Consider the following 27,835-nt stretch of genomic DNA (forward strand, 5'->3'; position numbering starts at 1 on the left):
CTGCCACAAGCATGGCATCAACTGGGACTCCCTTGCTCCAGTGTGCCCTGTCCTTGGAAGGGGCTAAAATTTTGTCTGGACATTTACGGATAGGTTCCACAGTATCCAGTTCCTTCCACACACAGTGAGAAATAAGATCTATAAGTTCACTGGCTGGAGCAGTCACCCAGGACATAAACAGGCCAGACCTGAAAGGCCCCACAAACACAGACTCCTCTTGGGAAGGGGTATTGGAAGACCAACCGCCTTTTTGCTTTAAGAGCTCCAGAATGTCCCCAAATCAGATTTCTTCAAATGGAGGTCAGGGGGACCATTCCCTTTCATCGAAATCAATGTCCTCCATGAGACATTCTTGAGGGGAATCTAGGTGTCTCCCTTTAGACATTCACTTCCGAGGGAACTCATCAGCAGGGTGGTCTGAAGAGGTATCAGAAAGGATGGTGGGAGTTCTGAGGGACAGACTGGAGTCTTGAGCGGGCTGGCTATCCCCATGGAATGGAAGAAAAGGCTCTGATCAAAGAACTGAAGGAGGTAAAGTTATCTGATCCGAGGAGGGGGTAGGGGATGCCCTTTCTCTAGGTAAAGAGAATGCCCTCTCCATAATCTCGAGGGCAAAGCACCTGAAGGAAACCAAAGTCAATGGTAAAGGAGCCAATATTTTCCAAACTGCTGGCTCCTGCAACCCTGCAAGCACTTCACCCAAGGACAGAGTTGGACCAGAGCTGTCCACTGCTAAAGCCCCCGTGGGGAAAAGATGGCTCTGATAGCTTCAGAGTCGACTCTAGTATCCCAATCTGGTGAGAATCCTCTGGCTCCAAAATGTTTGGAGATGGACAACTCAGGGAAGTAACCGGAGTCGAAGAACAGACTGTCTTTGGACCCAATAAGGACACCCCAGGGGGCTCCAAAACAGTAGTTCATACTGGCGAAGCAGAGGCCAAAGGGGAAGTAGTTACATGCTGACTCACAGATCTGATGGGAGGTGGAGCCGAGAGCACCCCCATCTTGATCTGAGCTCTAAGGAATTTTCTCATCATCCTATCCATGTCAGCCTTGGATAAACTCCTGGAAGATATTAAGACAAAGTCAAGGATGGAGGTCTGGAATGTTTATTGGGGCAATTCTTCTAAGAAGAGTGAAAGGGGTTGAGATGTGACCAAATCCAGTAGGGGAAGAGGTGATCAGATCCGAGGTGATTTTGATTTCAAAGTAGTGGGATATGAGGTGGCCGAATCTGACTTTTTTGATATTTTAGCAGGAGGCTCCGATGAACGGGCTGAAGATAATGTGGGATCCATTGACCTGTTATGAGAATCTTTATCTTTGGCAGCTATGTCAGGCTTTCTCTTATCAATTTTCTTTGAGGGGGTTTGAGCCCCAGCTGAAGCAGAAAAAGTGGTGGAAGTGAGAAGGCTCTTCAATACAAGTTTGTTCCTCCTGTCTGTGAGAACCCTAGAGTTGGAGCCAGCACAAATAGAGCAGTCAGTGTCTAAATGTGCCTAAACAGTATACGCATTCACTATGGACATCTGAGCATGGTATTTTATGCTCACAGGTGATGCATTTTTTGAAGCCTGTAGGTTTGTCAGCCATACTGGATTAACTAAACTATGGAAAAAGAATAGCAAAAAAAAAAATACTATTTTTTTTTTAATTAGAAAAGCTAGAAAAAGACAGCTATTAACAATGGTAGTCAAGTAATACTCTAAAAGATGAAAAAAAATGAAAGTCTGAGATTGCCAAACAGCAGCAATGATACAAAGAGAAGTACTGAGAAATTGGTAACAACCGCAAAGAAAATCATAGCAGGGGAAATCAACAGTGAATCGAAGAGATAGGTGAGAGAGGGGCATCAGAAGGACACATATATATATATATATATATTTAGTAAAACTCACTATTCTTACTAAGAAATCAACCAAAAGCTTGAGAGCAAGGGATCCATGTTTGTAGCTAAGTGGTGGCAAATTAAATCCGAGGTATGTTAGGTTGGCAGGGCATTTTTGGTAAAGGGAGGAGCTCAACAGCTTGGATCCGAGGATCTGGTAGAAGTGGCTGAGTCAGATCAGAGTCAGATCCAAGACCCATTAGTTGAGGCATGAATGAAAATGACAACATCAGATTTGCCTAAAATGCAAAGTAAAAAGTCAATAGTGCCACAAAGAATTGAATATTTTTAAAGCTTTGCAGTTTAACAGCCCTGTAGCCATGTACTCTTTCTTATATTCCTAAATTAAACTACTACATTCGAAATCACGTCATAAATTTATAATACAGTATGACTGACATAGCGTGACAGTTCTGTGGCACTCAACATTTCACTTTTGTTTGGCAAAACACAGAACATTGCTTTGTACAATGATACATTAATCCTTACACAGCATACTATCTGTTGGATTTTTTTTTTTATTTTAAATGAAAGACTTCAACACAAATCTTCAAATAATGGCTCAGAAGTTAATTTAGATAATTCAACAACTTATAACAAGACTAGAATTAACAAAAACAACAGCGTAGAAATGCTTAAATATGCTTTAAAGTAAAACATCCATCACGTGGGACTGGCTTAATCATGCTAAGACTTCAACACGAATCTTCAAATAATGGCTCAGAAGTTAATTTAGATAATTCAACAACTTATAACAAGACTAGAATTAACAAAAACAACAGTGTAGAAATGCTTAAATATGCTTTAAAGTAAAACATCCATCACGTGGGACTGGCTTAATCATGCTAAGAGAAACAAAAAGCTTGCGCCTGTGCTTTCAGCAGTCCATCTGTAATTATCAGCTTGAAAGTTGTATGGACAAGTTGGGGAAGATCTGAATTGCAAGCTGGATGGACAAGCTGGGGCAAGACTTGAATTGCCACTAGGCAATACACTACGTTATGTATCCCAAGTGGAAAACGAGGGGCCTGTAGCAAACATTCAGTATGAGCTGAGGTGCAAACTGACATCGTCTGCAAGTGAAGTAGTTTCCTATATCAATATAAACACATGATGTATAACAGGTTCATAGGTATACACTGGGCTAACGACCACCAGGGCCCAATGACCACCACAGCCCTTTATAAGCCTAGCCGTGCAATCCAACCCAGTTGTATCCCTAAGTATCATGGACATTTATTAGGAGGGGATATGTTTGTTAGCAAGTTATAAGAGGTTATGTGGGGGGTATGCAAGTTTGTGTATTACTGTCTACCTCCATCAGAGAAATGGGGCGGGGGCAGACCCAGGGTGAATTTCTGATTTCCCATCCACTGTTCTAGTTTGCACTTAAAAAGGGTTAGGGATGTACTCTGCTTCACATGGATGGGAACCTCTTCCAGAGCACGGGGATCCTTGAGATGCATATCTATCTTGCTAACATGTCTTATTTATGTCACAAGCAAAATTTATATCCTGGGATCTAGTGGTTGTGATGCTATTCATTTTGTGGATATAAAAAAAGGTCCATCAGAGCTGGATCTGACAATGGCTTTTATGCCAGGCACAGACTGCCTGTCAGTAACCTGTAGGACACTGAGTATAGAGATAGGGCTTCATGGTGATCCAAACAGAACAATGTTTTTATACACTGGATTTTCCTGCTAAAGAACCTTTGTAAGCATTCCAGCTGTTACACATTTCTGGTCAGGTACATGCCAAAAGAGGCATTATACTTAAAGACAGACCTGGTATGGCCAAATAAAGGGGCACTATGACTTCCTTGAACCTGGATGACATACCTTCACTTATAAGGTGGCTGACACAGAAATATTTTCTTATGACTTTGGCCACATCTTGGTCAGAAAAATCATTCTATGTCACCTTTAATGCAATGCCCCTGAAGTTTTATTGCCCAGTCTTTTTACATAAGGCAAAAGCAAATGAACAAAAAACATATCCTGGAAATTGCAGTAAAATGGAGTTATATGACAAAAAAAGTATTCAAGAAATGAGTAGTAAGGCTGACAGCAACTCCATAAATTAATTCCGGTCAATTAAAGAAGCCAAACACATCAAAACAAAAAAGCTATGACATAAGAAAATTGCACAATAACCACTTTCACTGAAAAATGTTAAAAAGCATTATTACATTCACAACATAATCAAAACCTATCCCATAAACAAACCACTCCATCACAAATGAAGAATTCTCATCACTCATAAATTAAGATAACATATAATTCTCAAGAACTCTTCAAAAGAATAATTCAAGCAATGCTTCAACACCTTTTGATGCATCTGCTCATCATCATCATCATCTTCATCATCATCATCCTTTTTCCCATTTTCTACATGGAGTTGGGGTATCGTGTTAACTGCTGCCATCTCTCTTGATTCCGTGCCACACTCCTGCCTTCAACACTCATATCTGACTGCCGCAGATCTTCTTTCACACAATCCATCCACCTCTTTGCTGGACTTGTTTGTTCTTACCTTCTTCCTGTCTGTCCCAATCCTTATTCACCGGATTGTCTTCTGCTTTTCTGCACATGTGCCTGAACCACTGTAATCTGTTGTCTTTGATCTTTTCTGCAACTGGAGCTACTTTGGTTTCTGCTCTTACGTTCTCATTTTTTTTGTCTGTCTCACAGTGTGCATCCTGCCACCCTTCTCAGGCACTTCATTTCCATCACCTCTAGCTTCTTCATCTGCTCTGCCTTTAATGTCAAGGTTTCTGTACCATACAGTTAGTACTGGTCGCACCACTGTCTTGTACACCTTACTTTTCAGCTTCTTTGGCATTCTTCTGTCATAGACTACACCTGAGACTCTATGCCAGTTACCTGCAAACGCTCTGATTCTAGCTTTGACCTCTTCATTCAGACTTCCCTTCTCCTCAACCACCCCTCCCAGATACTTGAAGCTATTCACCTGTTCCACTACCTTTCCTTCTATCTCAATTCTCAGCTTCTTTTGATTTCCACAATTTGCTGCCACTATCACTACCTTAACCATGCTTAATTTCATCCCATGTACCTTCAGTTTTGCATTCCTTTCCCCTACCATTTGCTGAAGTTCTTGCTCAGAGTCTGCCTGAAATGCCACATCGTCTGCATACAGTAACTTTGTTGATCTGTCCTCTCCAACCTGTTTGTTAATGTAGTCCATCACCAGTATGAACAACAGTAGGTGCAAAGCTGAACCCTGGATATACACCCACTCCCACTGGAAACCCCTCTGTGAGGCCAAACACTGTTTGTACTTGAGTCACTGGGTCCTTGTACACAGCCTGTATTAATTATACCACTGTTTCTGGGACTTCAAACCACTGCAGTACTGCCCAAATCAGCTTGCTTGGGACCTTGTCATATGCTTTCTCCAAGTTTAGGAATGCCCAGTTGGACTCGTTCCTCATCTCTAGCTTCTTCTCAACTATCTGTCTCACTGCAAACATTGGGTCAGTGAACTGCATCCTGATCTGAATCAAAACTGCTCACCTCTCATCTTGCATTCTACTACTCTGTGTATCCGTTTATCAAACCTCTCTGGAACTTTCATGCAACATGACAGGAGTTTGACGCCTCTCTATTGCCCACAGTTGTGGATGTCCCCTTTATGCTTATTCTCCAGTCATCTGGGATACGCTTTTCTCTCCACACTGCTAGGAGTACCCTCAGGAGCCTTTTCTCCCCTATCTCACCCAGCATCTTTATCATATTTGACACATCTGCTCATGAAGTAAATGTGATTGCCTTTAAAGATGACAGCTTAATGGAAAACAATGACTGACTTATAGACTTTAAACAGTTCTCCAGAGAATACAACATAGCAACAGCATATGTTAAAATGAGTGCAGTCCATTTTTTCTCAGGCATTTTCAAATGTGTATCTACTTTCCAGGGTCCATGGTCTACTGGTTGAGTGACACCCTGGTTGAAAATATATAGGTTCATATGCCCTTACAGGCCATTTTAAGTCTAGACAATTACCCTGCTTGTGCTCAAAATAATGTATCCCATTTGATTACAGATTGGCCTTACCCATCCAATGGTCAATCATTATAAATTACTCTAATGAGAATAACTGGGATCATACCGTAGATAATTTGAGGGGACTTTTGATCAGGTAAAGCATTTAGGAGCTCCGTCCATTATTAGCACAGGGGGCAGTCCTGGGGTAAATTCTTTTGTTTCTCAACCATAGAGCCAACTAGCACTTGACTACGGACTGGCATGAACTTTATTTTATGTGCATTTACTGAGTAATTGTACACATAGGATCACTGTGGTCATTACACATGACTTATACAGTAATTGGATGCTGGTATATAATGAGACTTGCAGGACCTACCAGAGTGACGTGATGCAGGTGTGATGATAAGGTCATTAATGAGCGAGTTGGCAGGTATTTGGCAGGCAGATACATTAGCAAGTGATCAAACTTGTGTGTGTGTGTGTGTGTGTGTGTGTGTGTGTGTGTGTGTGTGTGTATATATATATAAAGATCGACAGTGTGTGTCTTTGAAAAGGTTGGTGTGGGATGGGTGCTTATGGTGTGCATATACAGAGGCAGAGCATTCAATGTGTGTGAGTGCATGCTGCGAGTGTCATGTCTTCATTAATGGACTGTATCACTGAAATCACCAAAACAACTACTCTAGTTGTTCCAGTGTCCAAAAAAAGGACTAGAAAAATCAAAAATATATTTAACTCTTATTTTAAAAAAAAAAAAAAAAATGAAAACAGATGCACTTACCTTCAATAATTACTACCACCTCATTAAGAAACTGAAATTGTTAGGGATGTGTTCTTTGTTAACAACACAAGGTCCTATTTGAGACCACAGATACATATGTCACTCAGCTAAAGAATGCAAACCACAGATTTTGCCAAGCTACATGCTTCTCTAACAAGACAGTGACATTTTTTGGGGTATAACACGTCACAAAAATGGGCAGAATTTCAAAGAAAAAAAACCCAGAACTGACCTTATCAAAAGCTGTGAATTTGTTGAACAAGTGAAATTACTAGTGCATAATTAAATCATTAACTGATGAAAAGGAGGTATGCAAGTTAAAATGTTATTTAAGCAATACGGCAAAAGTAAGAAATAGGGTATGAAAAAGAAAGCCATGTGACAATGTACTGTAAAAAGACAGAATACAGAGGAAAAACATTACAACACTTTTGAAAGAACTGAAAGAACTGTAGGATACTGGAAATGACTGGAAGAAATGTCTATCATTTAATTACCCAGAACTGTGATAAACAAGTGCCAAATCTCAGTTTCTCTTTTATCTGCCAAATTTGCTTGCACTTTTCAGAATAAATGTCAAATCACACTTAAGTCTGAGTAATGGAGGTTTATTATATAGTAGCAGCATACAGTGAAGGTATATGTCAACAATATCTGAATCAAGTCTTGCTGTCTCAAATAACAGTGCTGATAAAATGAAATAGACTGAATTATACTGTCCATAGCTTTGGTACTCATTATACCATCCATAGCGTCTATGCTCAGAATTGCTCCTCCCACCTAAATGGCAAAATTAATACGGTTTTCTGTATTTGGTGGACTTTTAGGCATTTGACCTGATTTCCATACCAAGACTAAACGGACTTCTGTATTTAATGGGCTGCGCTGCGCACTGCACTGACTTACCAACTTCCTCCTAGAAAAATCTCTCATAATAATATAGGTTCAAAAATTAGGTTCATAGATTAGAACTAAGCTAACTGGCCTTGTGGGCCATTTCAAATCTAGCCAATTACCCCATGTGAGAATCAAACCATGCACCTTGTGTCTGTAAGGTAAACACCTTAACCATTATGCCATCGTCCCAACCATAAGTTTCCTACAAGTTCCACATGCCTCTTTAACCAAGCCTTGTACCATATAAACAAGATCAGTTTGTACCCAATGTACTGCACATTCTGTTAGCACATTTTACCTTTATCAGTATTTGAGACTGAAGGTTATTTTCTGAGTTAATTTGTATCTTTCACTGAAACATTATTTTCTATTGAAACTGCATGTAAAATAAAATGAAGATATAGGCCTTCTTTAACATGGCTGCATTTCTAGGCCTATACAAAGAGAATACTGTACTTATGTTTAACAAACACCACTTAAGTGAGGCTTTATATTACAACACTAATCAAGGCTTGCAGTAGGTGTGACAGTAAGCAAAGCAGGAATAGTAAAATTTTGCCTGCTATTAATCAAGTTTACAAAATCAAAGCTAAAAGGGAAATTTCTATACAGTGGATATAAAAAGTGTACATACCTCTATTAAAATACCAGGTTTTTGTGATATAAAAAAAATGACACTACAATAAATCATTTCAAAACTTTTCCCACCATTAATGTGACCTGTACAATTCAAATGAAAAACAAACAAATCTGTTAGGGGAAAAATATAAAAAATAAAAAACGTACAATAAGCTGGTTGGATAAGTGTGTACACCCTTAAACTAATACTTAGTTGAAGCACCTTTTGATTTAATTACAACATTCAGTCTTCTTAGTTACACATGTCAATAATAAATAAAAAAATGCACGGTAATGAAATAAAAATGAGAGACTAGTGTTTTCTCACCTATCAGCTGAAAAGAGAGGAATTTAAGGAATGAGTTTTGGAATTAATTTAAAAGCTACTAGAGAAGATAGAAATTTCTTCTGAAAATATAGCTTGAGAGTGGGATAAAATTAAAGTGGAGTCTAAAACTAGGGTGGAAATAAAAGAAAGGGGAGCTATGCTAAGATGTAACAAGAATTATTTAGAGGGACTGACAAATGTTAATGTCACAGCTGAATTTCTTTCTTTTTATGGGCCAAGACATTTTTTTTAACCTCTTGCACCCGTTTTTTCACTTTCATCATGTTTTCCCTATATTTATCATTAGAAATCTCCTTAAGTAGAGAATCCTGAAGTGAAGTGATTTGTCCACGTAACCTTTCAATCACCCTAAGGTTACGTTTAACAAGTATCTGCACCCAGGTCAATGTACATTTTAATGATACTTCTCTCCACTCAGCGAGAAGGTCTCCCTCCTCCTCCAGGAAATCCCCAGCAGGCAGCTGCAAAATGTGTAGACCCTCAGGAGTTATATTCAAAGAGATATACTTCTGTAATAATTTGTCATAAAAACAGTCACCTCTTTCGATAAGAGTCGCTCCAGTTGTTCAAATCTCTCAATGTGACCGCTGTCATCACTGGGCCCCACAGGTCATCTCTGGATAACTTTTGCTCTCTTTCAAGGAGGAAATCCGACAACAGAACACCTCCAGTGACTCCCAGTACTTCCATATTACAGGCAGATGACTCCTCAGCTGTCGAAGCATGACCCACTGACATAATGTTCACAGAACCACCACACTTCAACTCACAAAAGCAGAAAAAACATAAATTAAGCAGCTTCAAGACAGACACACCAGGGTGAAAAAATTCTCAAATGATTTACTTCTGGTACCTCGGCCTTTCACCTTCAAGGAATACAAGTGCATACCCAGGAATATAGTAATCTCTCCTTTGACAATCATATTGCCAAAGTAGTTAGGAAATCCTTCTATGTAGCCCATCTAATTAATAAAGGGTTTGCATCTAGAAATAAAGAGGTTATAGTGCCCCTCTACTCGCCACTCTTCAGACCCATCATAGAGTACAATGCCCCATTTGTGATGTACCTCACAAGACACTTCCAACAGCTGAAAAGAACACAAAAGTACCTCACCAAGAGGATTACTTGCCTCAAATATATGTCCTATGCAGCCCGACTGGAAAAACTCCAGCTGTACTCAGCTGCATATCACTTACTCAGAGGTGATCTCTGCCTGACTTACAAAGCCATGTCCAATTCAGAATTGATGGACATGCTCCACCTAAAGAAATCCAAGTCACTGCGAGCCACTCGCTCTAGTGAGATAAACCTCGCCACAACAATAAATAGAATATGATGGAGGGATAGATTCCTGTCATAGAGACTCCCCATGCTTTGGAACAAAATTCCTAACTACATTAGGCAGAGCCCCTCACTAACGTTCTTCAAGAGAAACCTTGATGAGTGGATGGGCAACAGAAAATACACCCCTGGGATCACTTCATTGCCTCTTCTTGATAGAGGCTCAGTTAATTAATCAATGGGAAGGTGAAAGCTGACACACTCTGACTAGGCTTATAAATGCCCTCGGGCAGATAGCCTAGGACCTACCTACCTATAAACATACCCCCCATTTTATACAATCATCCAAAACTTAATTAGTGTTGTTGTACAGCAATAAGGGTGGCTTTTACCCCCTCATATGCAGTTGTGTATATGGGTGACTTTGAAAATCAATTTGTTTATCAGAACAGATTTTTTATTGAAAATGTGGTACATTTTGGCAGATTCATAGACGAGACCATTTTTGTTTATAAAGGTGAGCAGGAGAAATTTTTGGAATTTATGGAGGATATGAACAACACAGAACATGGCCTAAAGTTTACCTATTGTACAAGTCCCATGAGTATTACCTATTTGGATGTGGAACTGTACATAAATAAGAACAATAGGATAGAATTTAAACCATACAGAAAGCCTGCTGTGGTTAACAATTTTTTACATGCTAATAGCATGCATCCTCCCCATTTAATTAGAGCTTTACCACTGGGTGAACTGAAAAGAATTTACTGTAATACATCTGAAGACAATTTGAAGGAAGTATTCTTAGGGGAGGCCATGGAAGGATTAAGGCACAGGGGATACTCTGAAAGCCTTTTACAGGTTGCTAAGGACATGATTTCTGGGGTTAGAAAGAGAAGAAAAACAAGAGAAACACAAATGAAATCAGGTGTAAGTAAAGATGAGAAGCTAAATGGGGAAAATAAAATATTTTTGTAACAAAATTTTCCCCATTTCAAGCAGAATACAGTGTATTATTAGAAAATTGTTGGGAGGGTGGCCTAATGGTTAAGGTGTTTGCCTTACAAACACAAGCTGCAGGGTTTGAGTCTCACAAGGGATAATTGGCTAGGCTTAAAATGGCTTGCAAGGGCAGTTAGCTTAGTACTAACCTATGAACCTATGAACCTATATGATAAGAGAAGATTTGAGTTTGGGAAATCTTTTCCCTGAACATGTAACCTTTTCATATGGCAGTTTTGGGAATTTAAAAGAAATACTACGTGAAAATGGTAGGATGATGAATGTAGGTAGGGGTAGGCATGCATTCCTGTGGACACTGTAGTATATGTAATAGGATAAGAAACTTGGATGGGTCTAAAATTAATGGTAAACTTTATAAGGCCAAGGAAATTTTTCATTGTAAGTCACAGGGGGTCATAGGTTGTGAGTGTGAAAGGGTGAAGTGGTATATAGGTCAAACAAAAAGGAAAGTTAAAGTAAGAATCATGGAGCATCTGGGAGACATCAGGAAAAGAAATGCGCTGAGTCCAGTGGCAGAGCATTTTGTGACAGTACATGGGGGATGTACTAAAGACTTATTTTTCAGTGTACTGGCATGTCCCTACATGGACAATAGAGGAAAGACTGAACTTAATAAATTAGAATGCAAAACGATAATTAATTTTAGAACACTTCAACCAAGGGGCATGAATTCTGAAAGTAATTTAACTCTTTAAAAAAACAACATGGTAAAATTGTAAATTAAATTGCTTGAAAATGTAAGATATTTTAAGCAAATAAAATGTGGTATTCTGTGTCTTTAATTTGGATACTGGTTGTTCAAAGATGGTCTTAATTATGGTGTTAACAACACTAATTAAGTTTTGGATGATTGTATAAATTGGGGGGGGGGGGTATCCACTTGTATTCCTTGAAGGCAAAAGGCCGAGGTACCAGAAATAAATAATTTGAGAATTTTTCCACCTTAGTGTGCCTGTCTTGAAGCTGCTTAATTTATGTTTTTTTCTGCTTTTGTGAGTTGAAGTGTGGTGGTTCTGTGAAGATGACAAGTGACCCTGTAGAAATATTATAAATATTTCAAAATGTTTATGAAAGTTTGTATAAAGCACAGAAATATGGAAATCAAGGAAAGGTACAGATGGAAATGTTTATGGAAGAATTAAATATGCCAAGGCTAAAGGTAGATGAGGCTCAATTACTAACAGTTATGATAGGAAGAGATGAGATAAAAATGGCTATGAATAACCAATATACAGGAAAGTCCCCAGGAATAGATGGTATTCCTGTGGAAGTTTGGAAGCTAGGAGGGATAAAAACTGTTAAAGATCTGGAAGGTTTTGTTTAACAGTTATTTTAAGAGGTGGAGAAGTACCAGCATCTTGGAAGAAGGCGGTGGTAACGACAACACCTAAAGAGGGTAAAGATCCAGAGGATCCAGCTTCATATAGGCCTGTTTCAATAATAAACCATGATTATAAAGTGTTTATGTTGATAATGGCTAAAATAATGGCAAAAGTGATAGCAAAATTGATAGATTTGGATTAGTATGGTTTTGTAGAGGGGAGGCAAACATTTGACAATATTAACAGAACACTGATGACCTAGAGGGAAGCGGAATGCAAGAAAATACCACTGTTATTGGTGGATCTTGATGCAGCGAAAGCATTTGACATAGCAGACTGGGACTTCATGAGCAGGGCAATGGAAGCATTTGTTTTCCCTGATACAATTATAAGGTTGATTAGGAGTATATTTGTGGGATCAGAGGCAAACATTAAAGTGGGTAGCATCCTCTCTGATAAATTCTGCTTGAGTAGAGGAACCAGGCAGGGTTGTCCACTTTGCCTTTTGTTGTTTGCATTATATTTAGAACCACTGGCAAAGAAAATAAGGGACTGAAAAATTCAAGGATAATAATTGGTATGGTAGTCAGGAAAAGCTGGCTATTTGCAGATGATATTATTTTATAGGTTCATAGGTGTGTACTAAGCTAATGGCCCTGGAGCCTATATAAGCCTAGCCCAAGAAGATTCCCTAGCATCATGCCATCCAAAGTTAGTTCCCAATGCCCCATCAAGCAAGGCCACTGAAGCGATCCCCGGGGTGAACTTCCTATTGCCCATCCACTCCTCAAGATTTCTCTTAAAATGGGCCAGTGAAGTGCTCTGCTTGACATGAATGGGAAGTCTGTTCCAGAGTATGGGATCTCTCTGGGTTAGGAACCTGTCCCTCCAGCATGTTCTGTTTATTGTGGTAATGAGGTTTAGGTCCCTAGAGTGTGTGGGCAAGGAGGGATTGTGATTTCTTTAGGTGTAGCATATCTAGCAGCTCTGGGTCAGACATGGCTTTGTAGGTCAAGCAGGGATTGCCACTAAGTAGGCGATAAGAGAGAGAGTACAGCTGGAGTTTTTTCGAGTCTGTCCATATAGGGCATGTGTCTATGGCCTAAGATCCTCTTAGTGTGGTATTTATGTGGCCTTTCCAGTCATTGTAGGTGTCTAATGAGGTACATACCAAATGGAGCATTGTATTCTATAATAGGTCTAATGAGGAATGAGTAGAGAGGGATTATGACGTCTTTCTTCCTGGATGAGAAACGTTTTGTAATGAGATGTGCCACATAGAAGGACTTTCTGACTACAATGGCAATGTGGTTAACAAAGGAGAGGCTGCTATCAACCTGTGTCCCCAGGTCTCTTATCACACCTTCGATGTTTAATGGACTACCACCTATGTGGTAGTTCATGGGCACCAAATTTTTCCCAAAGGGAATGACAATGCACTTTTTGGCATTGAGCTTAAGGCCATGGATCTGGCATCAGTCATTGGTGTCAGTGAGGCTTTTTTGTAGAATGTCTACATCAGTTGGAGAATCAGCAATGGCTACCAGTTTGCAATCATCTGTGAACTTGGTCAGCCAGAGTCCCTTTGTGTTGGCTTGAACTTCAGGGAAGTAGATACCAAACAAGAGAGGACCTAGGACTGATCCCTGTGGGACACTACTTGTAACTGGTCGGTAGTCAGATTTGGAGTCTGCTACTTTCACAGTGTGGGTTCTATCAGTGAGCCAGTTGGCAACCCATCTTATGAAATTGGACGATATAGATGATTAAACCGGGTCCCTATTATTTTAGCGAATGCAATGAATTGCGAACGCTGTTTAGTCAAACGTTATTAAGTGAAATGGCAAAATACCGAAAGCACAGAAAAGCTATTTTTTTCCTAGGGAAAAACAAATTACTGGGCTGTTTTCGGGACTTTGTCATTTCCTCCACTGTGGTGCAATTTCGGAGTTGGCATATTTAAGTAGGGGGGATGTGGGGGGCAAAACCCCCCACTTTACTTTGTGTTTTGATTTTATTTATTTATTTTTTTTTATGGATCAGTGATCGTTTTCCCTAGGGGAAAAAAATCACTGATCCGTGTTCGACATTTTGGGTTTTCGGGGATTGCTGGTCAATTATACACTGTTCGCAATTCAGTGCGTTAACTTATATAACATAGACCTGATAAAACAAGAAAGGGATATTACAGTGCTGTGGAACATTTTATGACAGTTTCAAATCTTCTCGGGATAATGAAGCTAAAACAAAGGCAATAGAGGTAAATTATGTACCCACAGACAAATTGGTCCAACAATATCCATATTTACGGGGACATGATAAAATGACATATTTAGGAGTATGGATTAGAAATGACTCTGCTGTGGCAGCTAAGGATACGTGGGAAGAGACTAAACAGAAGATAATACAAAAACTGAGAAACTGGAAGTTTTGTCATATGAATACTAAGAAACAAGCAATTAAAATGTTTTTAGTCCCTTTAATCTTGTATACAAGTCAGCATATTTTTATCAACCAGAGGAGAAGCTGTGGATAACAATTAAAAAAGAGTTTAAGGATTTTATCTGGGAAGGAAAGACAGCAAGGATCAAGTGGGATAAGCTGATTCTTCCAGTAGAATAAGGCGGACTAAGATTACCCAATTTGAGGGCATACTTTAGAGCAACACTGTTAAGGCTCTTATATACAGCACAAGCAGAAAACTGTAATTCAACGTGTAAAGAAATGATGAGGATGATGATACAGGGTGGAAGCTCAAGAAATGAGGAGATATTGGGGAATTTGTATGCAGACTCTTAAGGAGAACAAAAATCGTAAAGAGTATTATATTCATAAACTAGCAGTGAGTATTCTAAGAACTACACCAGCATGAGAATGGATTGAGATTCTGCTGATAGGGATGACTGTGGTTAGGGATACAGTTAATAGGCAAGAGGGGGGCTGGAATTTATTGGAGAAAACTGGCAAAGGAACCAAGGTATTGCGAGCACATAACTAGAAAGGGAAAGGTAAACAGAACTGAAAAAGGCCAAGAATGTATTTGGACTGCAGGTTAGAGACTGCCCTCCTTATCAAGGATTGATATCAGAGTAAAGGCAAAGAGAAAGAAATAGGGTGGTACTAAATGAAAGACCAGCACTGGTAGAGTTTTTAATAGAATCTAGAATAAAATCTGCCATTAAAAAATGAATAATTAGTAGAGCATATAAAATACTGCATGATAATTATAAGAATCAATCAGAGGAGCTTAGAAAGGATTGGGAAGAAAGACTGGATAAGCAATTCACAAAGAGACAATGGGGGGATATATGTGTATCTCCCAAATATACAACAAAGTCTAGAAGATTTAGAATCTTTGCCTGGAAGTGTTTACATATGTATTTTTAGGGTCTATATTAGAACTTTGAATGTTCGAATATCGACACCTAATAAGTGAAAGCTGAAAATAGCGAAGTTTTAGATAACCAAATTCTTTCCTAGGGAAAGAATTCGGTTGTCCGTTCCTGTTGCTTTGCTAGTTTCAGCTCTGCAGTGGAAAGTTACGGGTCGGGTTCAGGTAAGTGTGTGATTGTGTGGATGTGAGGGTTAGGGTGAGATAGGTGAGTTAGGGTTAGGGCGAGGGTGAAGTGTGTGAGCGATAGTGACGGACCTTAGGGTTAGGGTTTGGGTTAAGGTAAGTGGGTAGATAGTGGTGTATGTACAGTTTAGCGTAGGTTTAGATGTAAGATTTTAGGTGTACGTGTGTGGATTGCTGTTTGTGTGGTGTGTTTGTGTTGTGTGTGTGTGTGTGTGTGTGTGTGTGTGTGTGTGTGTGTGTGTGTGTGTGTGTGTTTTGGAATAGCGAATTTTTTCCCTAGCAAAATATTTGCTGTTCTAAATTTTCAGTCTTCTTGGTTTTCGGTTACTAGGTGTCGATATTAGCACATTCGAAGTTCTGAAACTTCGATGTTCTAATATAGACCCATATTTTTATACCCCAAGTAGAATCCAAAGAATTTTTCCTCAGGTGGATAGCAAATGTTGGAAGTGTGATGGGTAAGAAAGAGGTGGCTAGGAACATACTTTTTGGGAGTGTAGTGAGCTGGCAGACTTTAGAGATTCCCTGTGGACTGCTCTGTCGGAGATGCTGGATGAGCAGATTGGACTGACTGGGGAGATTATTTTTTTGAGCTCATCCAATAAGAATTCTACCTTTAAGTCCATACATAACTGCAACACATCTTTTACTACACTCATGCAGCTAGACCTACATTATCACAACACAAAGAAAAAAAATCTCAAGCAATTTCATCTCTCCTAACACTCCAATATGAGAAAAAAATGGATTTCCATGTATCTCTATAAGAAGTGGTTTGTAACCTAAGGAAATTAGGCAAATTAACCCCCACCAGTAAATCCTCAGATCTAAAAAGACTTGAGGAAGCAATACTTTATATCCAAGGCTAACCAAGATCTTACTCCGGTCCACAGCAAGTCCTTCAACATGGCATTAAGCTTAACAAAGAACCTATCACGTGGCTTCATCCAAAAAGTCCAAGCAATATACACAACATGAGGCAACAAAAACAAATGTAGTGTTTGAACATGCTGATCAAACTTTAATGTTAGGCTTCTCCACTTCCTGAACTTCCCCATAATTCCCATTTTTCTTGAATAGTCATTTCCAAAGACTGTTTTGTGAAACCCCCAAACTATTTTAACTTACTGCTATCACAAATAAGAAAATCTATAACCAACTTATGAGAAGGGAAAATTATAGAGAGCAGGACTTTGAGCTATATTCATCTTGTAAGCTAAGATCTGATCATAGCAGTTATGTAGTTCCGATAATCCAGACATGTCCTGCTACAGTAATGACAGAGAAATATTAGTATGCCTCTTGTGTGCCAGTGTTAGGTGTAAGCAATGACACAATACTAACTCAGGATTTAAAAAGAAAGCACTGCTGCCTCATAACATCAATTTCTCCAGTTTTATTCCTATATGAATCTCTTTCAGTGTAGAATTTGTATTTCTTCCTTCCATCAGCATGGGAACTTTACGTATGTTCTGGATAATTCCCATATTCCAAGACATGCCATAAAAAAAATAATGCTGTTTTAAATTACTCACAGGGATGTGTGTGCATGCGCATGCCTGCTTGATAGACTAAAGGAGTCCAGTCCAGGATTTACGCTATTTTTTAAACCCACAGAGTGCTATGATTAGGTCCTCTTCCATGAGTGTGAAAAGAATAAAGCAGGTACTACAGAATGAATGAATTAAAAACAGTGAGTACTGCAGTGTGCCACTAGTGAGCATGAAGATATGAATAGCTTGTGGGGAGACAATTAAAGGTTAATTAAGAAATTTAAAGAGTGGGCCTTCACAATACAATCTTACTGATTACCCATAACAGTGAATGAACTAGGAGTGAGAGAGGTTTTTGTGACATTAATTTAACATGGAGGTGGACAACTGAAGAAAAAATGGGTTGAAGACAGCAACAGGGACAGAATTTGCTGACTGAGACAGACTGACTGTGCACAGCCCACTTCTAGGGCAGTTCAGATAGAAAAACTCCATACAAATGAACAAATAAATGGCATTAGCTAGGTATGCACAAAATATAAACAAACTGGTACATTACAGGACAAAACAAGTAAGACAGCACAAACAGAATAAACTATAATTACAGCCATACCTCTCAACCCAGAAACATCAAAAATCTGGACAAGGCCCATGAAAAATAGGCACAAATCTGTACGCTGATTAACATCAAATTAGCATACATAAGTATGCAACCCCGCCCACTCCAATGGAATTGTGGGATACCAACTTTCAAATGCAAACTGAAGAACAGACAACCAAAATATGGCACCAGAGTCCCCCTGCAGCCATTCAAATGTCCCATTACCTGGCTATTTCACCCCATTTACCATAAACACTAATGTGTGCATACTGCTTCACTTCTGCAATGATTATTTGGATTTTACTTTTACATTTTATAGCACAATGCACAAACACTAACAGACATCTGCTAAACAAAGCAATACTGTCTCACAATGAAAACAAACTTAGCATTAAAACTTCTCTGCCCTTGAAACTCACATTCAATGAAACAGCATTGAAACCCACACCACATCCAAAGAAAATGCATCTGGCCAGTGGTGGATAAAGATTACTTTTGGGCTGTTTTCAAATCATTGGCCCCTTGCACACAAAACAAGAAACATACATGTGTTCTTTGATAACTTTCCTGATTTTATTAAATTATATTCCTTGTATAATACAGCACACTTGTTAGACAGAGCACATTTTAAATTTATTGTTTGAACATTTTTCCAGTAGGCAATGAAACAAAATGCATGAACCAATAATGACAAAACTGCCCAATTCAGAACATGTCCATCAAAAAAGTCTACTTCTACACCCACACAAAATATATATAAAAATAGAATGATAATAGTGTAAGTCATGGGCATCTTGCACAGCTTCTCACACTTATTTTCAATTTCATTTTTTTTTGAGGGGGGACAAACATTTTGGAAAGTTGCTAGAATAGAATGTTGTGTTACCACTGCCAAGTCTTGAACCCAAGACCCTGTACAATACAGTCTGAGCAACATACTACTATGCCAAATCAGCAGTTTCCTGAAAGATAGGAAGTCTGGACTTTAAATGGCTATAATTTAGTGAATTCAGTTCTCATTTCTCAACATAGCTCTCAACCTCTTAGCAAAAAAAACCTGGACAAAGCCAATAATGGGGAAATACAGCCCCAAAATATGGATAAATTTTAAACAATGATCTTATAAACTTAGAAAATTGCTAGAATAAAAGGTTTTGTGTTACCATTTATTTTCTGAAGAAGATGAAGTTTGAAATTCAACTGCCTGCCATTATTTAATGAATTCAATCCTTTAGTGATTTGCCACAAAAATCCTGAAAACCACAGATTTTATGAGAAAGAGATAAGAAATTTGAGACATACATTCAGAAGTGGGGGTGGCTAGGGACATTAGGCTCTTTTTACCTTGTTCCCAAGGTACAGGGTTTGAGCCTGAGTACCTCTAGCCACCAGGTGTATTAAAGTGGGGCATTTTCTCACACACACACAGACCAAGTTATCTTGGTGCCTCTGCTTCTTTTGTTGTCTATGGGTGCGGGGATTTAATAAGCTCACGAATGAAATAACTGCAGACAAGCTTGTTTTCACTCATTATTCATGTGCTGCCAAAATGTATCGCAGAATAGATATGATGTAAACATTATCTCCTGGTCATGTATATTTTTCAACTACTTCACATGGCACACTTTTAGAAATATTTTGCAGAAACTAGGCAAAACATAAAATAGATAACGTCCTTCAATGCTTCTCAGAAGACATGTTTTAAACTTAAGACTTTTGCAATTAATCAGAAAAAACACACACGCACACGCACACACACACACACACACACACACACACACACACACACACACACACACACACAGGAAACTGAACTTAAACAACCAAAAGACAAAATAACTTACCTAGAATCCGGACATGAAATAGTTTGTTTATTGAATAGAACTAAATATTACTAGTAAGCAAAACAGAAAACTCAAAATGCCATGGAAGGTGACCTCAATAACCGAATCAGTTGTTCTTTGACATTAAACATCATGTTAACATTTCCAAGACTGATTCTATGCTGTCTAGTACAGATATTTTTTCCCATCCTCCCATGACTTCAACATATTTGATCTCTGAAGAGCCACAGTCTTCTTTGCCTCTACTTATATGTACTAAGGATACTAAGGATATTACCTTATATGACCATGGTGATTATATTATTAAGAAAGCCCTTTCTTAACTTAAACTATCGTTTTTGATCACTAGACTACTCACTGCAAGTGAGGTCCTGAGATTCCTTAATGATACTTGTTGGACCCAACCATGGCAGGGCAAGTTTGAAGGAGATTAGGAGGGGGTAGGCAGACCTGGCCCAGGATAGAAGCAATAGGATGAGTGATGATCGGCTGTGTGTGAGAAGGGAGGGAGTAAGTAAGTAAATAAATAAATAAGAAAATCAGTTTAAGCTCCAAAGTATCTTACTGAGTCAAACAAAATCAGTCACTTAAACTTGCTACTAGAGAAATGCTTACAGCAAATGTATGAATCACTATCATACGTTTCCTCAGATAGAATATGTTGGTGCATGAATGAAACAAATGGAAATGCAAGGACTTTACAATTGCAGAAGCCTAGTCCTGTTGTTTAAGCCTGTTTGCTGTCACCCTTATATTATGACCAGTGAAACAAACTCTGGTTAATAGCCACCTGAGATTAAAATCGTCACAGCAGCTGAAGTTCAAAAAGGCTGGGATAGTTCCCATACTGACAACTTGGCAAGACTTTCTGTACCCTACAGTTCAAAATGGAATTTCTTTTTATCAGTGTAAGCTAAAAAATAATGTGGAATTATTGGCAAATGTGGACTGAATTTGTGTGTTTGACCTTAAATTTCTGTGGAGTGGCCTGCAGTGATACAGAATGAACAGGTTGTACATCAATGTACCATTGTAGAGTTTAGCTCTGAAGAGTATGGGAAAACATCTTGCTAAGAGTGAAGGCAGAGTCCAAGTTAAGTCTGGGGGCACTCAGTTCACATGACACTTGGATGATTGCTTTGGAGCACCTAATTCATGTAACCACAAATCACATGGCTACTGAATACCCGCTTCAACTACTGTGACGTAAACGTAAATTAATCAAAACTGCACCACAAACCAACATTTTTTTAATAAAAAAGGGAAACAGACAACAAGCTATTATCTGCCTTGGCCATATAAGCCAAAAGGTGTATTAATGAAAGGCAGAATGTGTTAAAAACTGGAAAACACACAATAGTGGAACAAGAACAAAGCATAAAATATGTTTAAATGGCAAATTAAACCAAACATTTACTAACCTCACAAAGCACACTTATGACTATAAATGATAAGAAATATGCAAATATTAATGACAAAACTCTGGTGAATGGTATTTTTGATATGAAATAGTCTGAATGGAAATCTTACTGATGAACACTGACTGGGAAAACAGCATTTAGTATAAACATGACTTTGATGGCTTAAAAACATTAGCCTGCCAACACACATACACACAGACACACACACCTCTTCTAATAATGTACTTCTCAATATAAATAAATGTTCCGAACCTCCTACTTCATCAGCCCGGTCGCAAGTGCAGCCAAATCTAACCTGCTCTACTCGCAAATAAAAGAGGAAGGACTTTCCATTTGAATAAGAACAATGCCAGAATCCACATAAAACTGTTTCCCGCTCGCGGAAATTTGTACATCATTCAAAGTGAGCCAGACGCAAATGTGTGCACTAAGCTCGATTCCGACAGGCTGGTAGCCCCGATGGAGCTGACATCATCGCGTACGTGATGACGTCAGCTCAAAAAGGGAAAATAAATTAAAAAATAATAAAATGCTGGAAAAATCGGACATAAAAGTGCGCCATTTGGGAATCATGGCACCCCATTATTTGGACCCTAAAACTTGGCAAAAACTGAGTAATTATGTATGGTTGGAAGGTATGATTACAGCAGCACTCACTCACAATGCATTAACAGAATGCTGAAATGGAAAGAGGTGATCTGAGTACAACAAATACTGAGCAGAAGGGAAAACAATAAGGTAAGGAGTAGAAAGGAGGAAAAAGGAAAAGTAAGGTGAGGTACAGGAATAAGTGCAAAAGTATGCAATGCAGAAGGGACTAGCAAAATATTAAGGTGGGATGAGAGAAGGGTATTCTTGATAGGGAGTGGATCAGCTGAGTACAACTGTTTATACAGCCATAGCTATTAGTCCTTCAAACAACACAGCTGAAACGTGGCTGATACAATTACCACAACTACTGCCATTACTATTACTATTACCACTACTACTATGCCCAGTATTACTGCTCTTAGTACTATTGCTATTACTACAATTACTACTAATAATACTATGTAAAGTGTCTAAAGTGAACAATGAAAAAAATGCTAATGACTAGGCCTTCTGGAAGAATGCAAAAAAAATAATTTGTTATGACTAAAAAAGGTCAATACAGAGTGCTATGAAAAGTTTAATCATTACACATTGTTTTTAAAGGAATACTTCAGTCAGAAGATTAAATGTGTGCATAAAGCCATTTTATTTTTCAAGGTGAATCTTCTACATACATGACAAAACAATGACACTACGCAACAATCTACACTCATTTATAAGAAGAGGAAAACTCACAGTTACAATTAAAACATACCATATTAAAACAGCCATACTATCATTGCACACAGTAAAAAGTACAAAGACATAACATCAGATCATTACTGATATTAGTAAGAAACACTTCAGATGATTTCTTACAACTCAGCCTAGGGTACTTACAGCTGAGCTTTTGTTTTTAAATGAAGATGCTGATACTCTTGTAAAAGGGTATCAGAATCTTTTTTGTGTGTATGTTCGTGCGTGTGTGTTAGTGAGAGTGACAGATACATATTTATATATAGAGACATACAGATAGCTATGTATGTATACATTAAAACAAGGGATGGAAAAGAGCAGTAATAAGACAAAAGATCACTAAGGCTTGCAGGGACCATAAAATATGCAGTAAGACAGCTCAATAACCCCAAAAACAGAAACATGCACCTTTTTTCACTTACACAGCAATTCTCATCCTCCACTCTACTATACAACAAACATGACAGCACCGTCAACCATTAAAGACCACTCAATTTAATAACAATAAGCTCACACCACTACAAAACTTTTATGTAAAGTGCCAGTTAAATGTATATCTACATGGGCAACATAAACATACACCACTCTGCAGTACTTACCCAGACTGTGTCATTAAATGAAAATTCAGGTACTGCGATAGTCATGTACTCTTTCTTTGTGCAAACTGCTGTGACAAGCACACCTTCAGTAGTAAAAAATGCTTCAAATCCTGTGCCACTTGCTGTGAAAAAACTGGTAAAAAAAACACACAAAAATATAATTAACTTGATATATTGAAAATTTAAACAATGTGTGCAACACTGGTAAAATTCTAAACTGTCTCAATATTAGAATTATGCTCATTTCAACTTAAGTAACTAAAACATTTTGTCATTTTTATTGTTGTGTGCCTATATGTGCATGAATATATACATACAAATTCACTTTATATCCTCAAAATACTGAAATGTCGAAATTCAGTATTTCAAAGCTATAAAGTCGAATTTTTGAAACATAGAAAACTCAGAAGTGTGAAATTCAAAATCTCGCACACCGGAGATTTTGAATTTCGTGCTACTACTGCACACACACACACCGTCCTCCCCACACACAAACACAAGCTCTCTATTACATAAAAGCAGGGGGGCAAGCCTCCCTGCGCCCCCCAACACCCCTAATTAAATATTCTATCTCTGACGTCGCACTACACACAAACACACACACAAAACCGCTACACAAGCTACATTCTGCTCACACACACACATCACAGCACCAAAACACACTAACACACACCACAGTCCCTACCCAAAACCCTTAACACACACACACACACACACACACACACACACACACACACACACACACACACTTACCTGAATCCGTAACCACAGCGGAACCTCCGGTATTTGAGGTTTTGAAATTCGCGCTTCTGAGCTTTCGCTCTTTTTATTCCACTTTATGGGCTCAAATGTTGTTAATAATAATTTACTAACTTCAGCATCTCACTACTGTGGAGAAAAAGGCATACTACCTGATCCCCACTATACCATGATCAAACATTGTGCATCCATATATATGTATATGGATCCCTATCAGTCGAGACTAAACTATCAAGTTTTTGAAAACTCAAAGGTTTTGAATGAAGATCTCCAGGATCGGGAAATTTACTCTTTTCTTCACCGCACTGCAATCTCGGAGTTGGTATATATAATTTGCAGGGGAAGTAAGGGGGTGCAGAGGTGCTTGCCCCCCCTGCATAAATGTAAAAAAAAGCAGATTTTTGTATTTTTTTTTATTTTTGATGTTCAAGTTTTTGGAAAAACACAATCACCTGGCACAGATCTACATATGCGCGCGCACGCACAGAAACACATACATATATATATATGTGTGTGTGTGTGTGTGTGTATACATAGTTACAGGTTCATAGGTGTGTACTAGGCTAATGGCCCTGGAGCCTTTACAAGCCTAGCCCATAGGATTACCCTGGCATTGTGCCACCCGACTTTAGTGTCCAGTGCCTCTGTCGAGTAGAGCCACTGGAGTGATCCCTGGTGTGAATTTTCTATTTTCCATCCACTCATCAAGATTTCTCCAGGCCAGTGAGGTCCTCTGTTTGACAGGTATGGGAAGTCTATTCAATAGAATGGGCAGTCTCTGGGTTATGAACTTGTCCCTCCAGCACGTTCTGTTGATTGTGGTAATGAGGTTGAGGTCTCTGGAGCATGTGGTGCAGAGGGATTGGGATTTCTTTAAATGTAGCATTTCTAACAGAGCTGGGTCAGACATGGCTTTGTAAGTCAAGCAGAGATCACCTCTAAGTAGGAGATATGAGACAGAGAATAGCTGGGAGTTTTTTTGAGTCTGTCCATATAGGACAAGTGTTTAAGGCCTAGGATCCTCTTTGTGAGGTAATTTTGCGGCCTGTCCAGTTGTTGCAGGTTCTAGTGAGGTACATGCCAAATGGGGCACTGTACTTGATGACTGGCCTAATGAAGGAAGAGTAGAGAGAGACAATGACCTCTTTCTTCCTGGATGCAAAACCCTTAGTAATGAGATGTGTCACACAAAAGGACTTTCCAACCACAGTGGCAGTGTGGCGGTCAAAAGAGAGGTTGCTGTCAACCTGTGTTTCCAAATCTCTTATAACGCCTTCTGTGTTCAGTTCAGTGGACTACCATCGATGTGGTAGTTCATGAGAACTGGGTTTTCCCCAAAGGGGATGACACATTTTTTGGCATTGAGCTTAAGGCCATGGTTCTGACACCAGTTGTTGAGGTCTTTCTGTAGGATGTCACCATCACTTGGGAAGTTAATAATGGCTCCCAACTTGCAATCGTCTATGAACTTTGTCAGCCAGAGTCCCTTCGTGTTGGACTGGACTTCTGAGAAGTAGATATCAACCAGGAGAGGACCCAGGTCCGATCCCTGTGGGACTCCACTCGTGACTGGTCGGCAGTCTGACTTGGAGTCAGCTACTTTCACACTGTGGGTTTTGTGAGCCAGTTTGCAACCCACCTAGTGATATATGTGTTGATGCCTAGCTTAGTGAGTTTTTCCATGATTCCTGAGTGGGGAATGGTATCAAAGGCCTTGGCCAGATCAAGGTAGGCTGTATGAACCACCTTGCCTTCATCCACAGCTCTGGTGACTGACTCAAAGAAGTCGACCAAGTTGAGCAGGCATGATCTACCTTTCACAAAATCAAACTGTGTGGGACCCAGAGTTTGGAGATTCTTTATATCCTTGTTATAAGTTATACTCCATTCCCCTTTACACTCCATTCAAAAAAAAAAAGCATACTGGTCCATCAAAAGTAAATCAGTGCAGTTGGAGAGATGCAGTTGTTGAAAGTGACTAATGCTTGAAAATGTATGATAATGACACTCTGGTGTGAAGCTACAGAAAAATAGCAGTTCATATTTGCAAATCTTTGACAGACTCCTCCTAAGTAGGTAAAGTACTGTGATTTTGTCTCCTGCAGTCCCTACTCCTGTTTTTTTTTCTCTCTTCAGAACCTGCATTCAGGGGGATGTGCAATGTCACCACCGAACTGCTCCAGTAGCCTCAAGGTTCACCAAATGCCTTGCAAATTCTCAAGTCACTGCCAAACCAATGGTATGCCAGTGGGTCATGTACCAGACAAGGAAAGTGTGCGTAATCTAGTATGCCAACCACTTGCCCCCATTAACTGAGTGAGCACAATCTGTAAATAAAGTAAAAAAAATCATCATACATGGAAATTCAAATAAATACTTTCCAGATGTACAGTGAACTCCAACAGCAGTCACAAAATCAAAAGGCCATTTAAGCATAAATGGTAGCAGGAAAGTGGCAAACACCAAAGAAGGAAGACTCCCTCACAAGCCACCTGACTGTACTAGCTTTTGACTCTAGCTCTTTCCAATGGGCAGTTGACTGCCTAGTGGCAAAACAACATAGAGTCAGCAATTCACTTGGAAAGAATTTGTTAAGTAAATGTAAGCAACTCTCTCCTATGCATCAAAGGGGAAAAAGCAGCCATTGCATCTTTCTTAATTTGTGCACGGTCCTGAATTCAAACTTAACTGATACTGCTCATCCAGCATGTGAAAGGCTCAATCTCCCCTGGTTCTGGTCTATTAAGAAAAAACAAAGGAAGACGAGTGGACTGGCTTAAGAACAATAATAATGACACTTTCATGAAGAAATGTACAATGCCTGAAAGCTTTGGAATTCCGCAAGCAGAGGCAGTGGCAATCAAAAACAGCTTCTTCCAAGAGACTTTGTAGCCACTAAACCATCAAGCTTTGAAGATGAACAGAGAGAATCTCCATCATGAAATTCAAGTTCCAAGGAGGAGGACTCTTTGTAGGACAGAAATAAAAAATCCCTTTAAAGAAATGACTGGGAAGATGGTGCTGGACCACAGTTTTGCATTACACAAGCTAATGATCAAGCAAAATGTCAGTTGTGCACCACAGCTGCGGAATAAATTAGACTCTTACTGACAGACTAAGTGACCAGGGTGGCATAGGATACATCTCTGAACAGAGGTACAACCTCTTCCAATTAACAGAATGCCTGACGAATGGAAGCCCTCCTTGCTGCTTCAAACATGTATGAAACTACTATTTGAAGGTCAGCTGGGGCTAATTATCTATAACCGAAGGCACACACAGAAAGGAGCTTGCTGTTGCCCAAAAGGTAGAGGAGAAATGGTATCAGGATAGTTTTCTGGGTGCAGGGTCAAGTGTAAGTACAAAATTCAAAGCAATTTAAATTCATCAACATTAGTTTATTGAATATAAACTGAATAGTTCATTTTTGTAACTGAATTTTACTCTCACATCAACCATTGCACCTCTCTCCTCCATTAAAACATGACCGATTTCTTCTCCTACTTGAAAAATCAACCAGTCTTACAGCAACAGCTCTCCAGATGGGGCAATCTATCAGGGGTGCTTCACCCTAAATGTCAAAAGACCACAAACCTTTACTGCAGCCTAACTCCCCACAAATGGCTCACAGTACCACTCTGCAGACCAATGCAATTAGTAGCTCACCAGTCCATAGGGGAGGTCTGATGTCATCACTGAATTGCACCCTTAGCCTCAAAGCCCATTACATAGCTTGCAAATTCTCACGCCACTGCAAGTGGACTGCCAGTGTGTCTACAGTGAAGCCCTCACTAATTTGTAAACCTAGGCATTTCTAAGACCTAAACCCCACTCCAGATGGTAATATCAACAGTGCATCATTGTGAGGTATCCTATGCTTTCTACTCGACATGTGGACTACCGTTACACATCCTTTGAGAGTTATCATCTTCATGAAATACCAAGCCGATATTGCCCCTTTTTAAACAGCCAACTGCAAGCTTATGCTAGAAGGGAGCAAAAGATAAACTAGTAACCACCGCTCCAGCGACAGCCACTC

At 39.2% G+C, this 27,835-nt stretch overlaps 1 protein-coding gene across 1 annotated transcript in view; it reads right to left on the reverse strand.

Annotated features, from left to right (window-relative positions):
* Positions 1 to 27,835, reverse strand: part of NBEAL2 (neurobeachin like 2) — a 3,059,867-nt gene that overhangs the window by 1,393,930 nt on the left and 1,638,102 nt on the right. The window contains exon 14 of the mRNA XM_044066003.1: positions 23,038 to 23,170. Within this exon, the coding sequence (XP_043921938.1) occupies positions 23,038 to 23,170 (133 nt within the window). The remainder of the gene's footprint in view (positions 1 to 23,037; positions 23,171 to 27,835) is intronic.

This window comes from Protopterus annectens, chromosome 3.part0 (genome assembly GCF_019279795.1).
Source record: "Protopterus annectens isolate FY-2018-M chromosome 3.part0, PAN1.0, whole genome shotgun sequence".
Classification (NCBI taxonomy): domain Eukaryota; kingdom Metazoa; phylum Chordata; order Ceratodontiformes; family Protopteridae; genus Protopterus; species Protopterus annectens.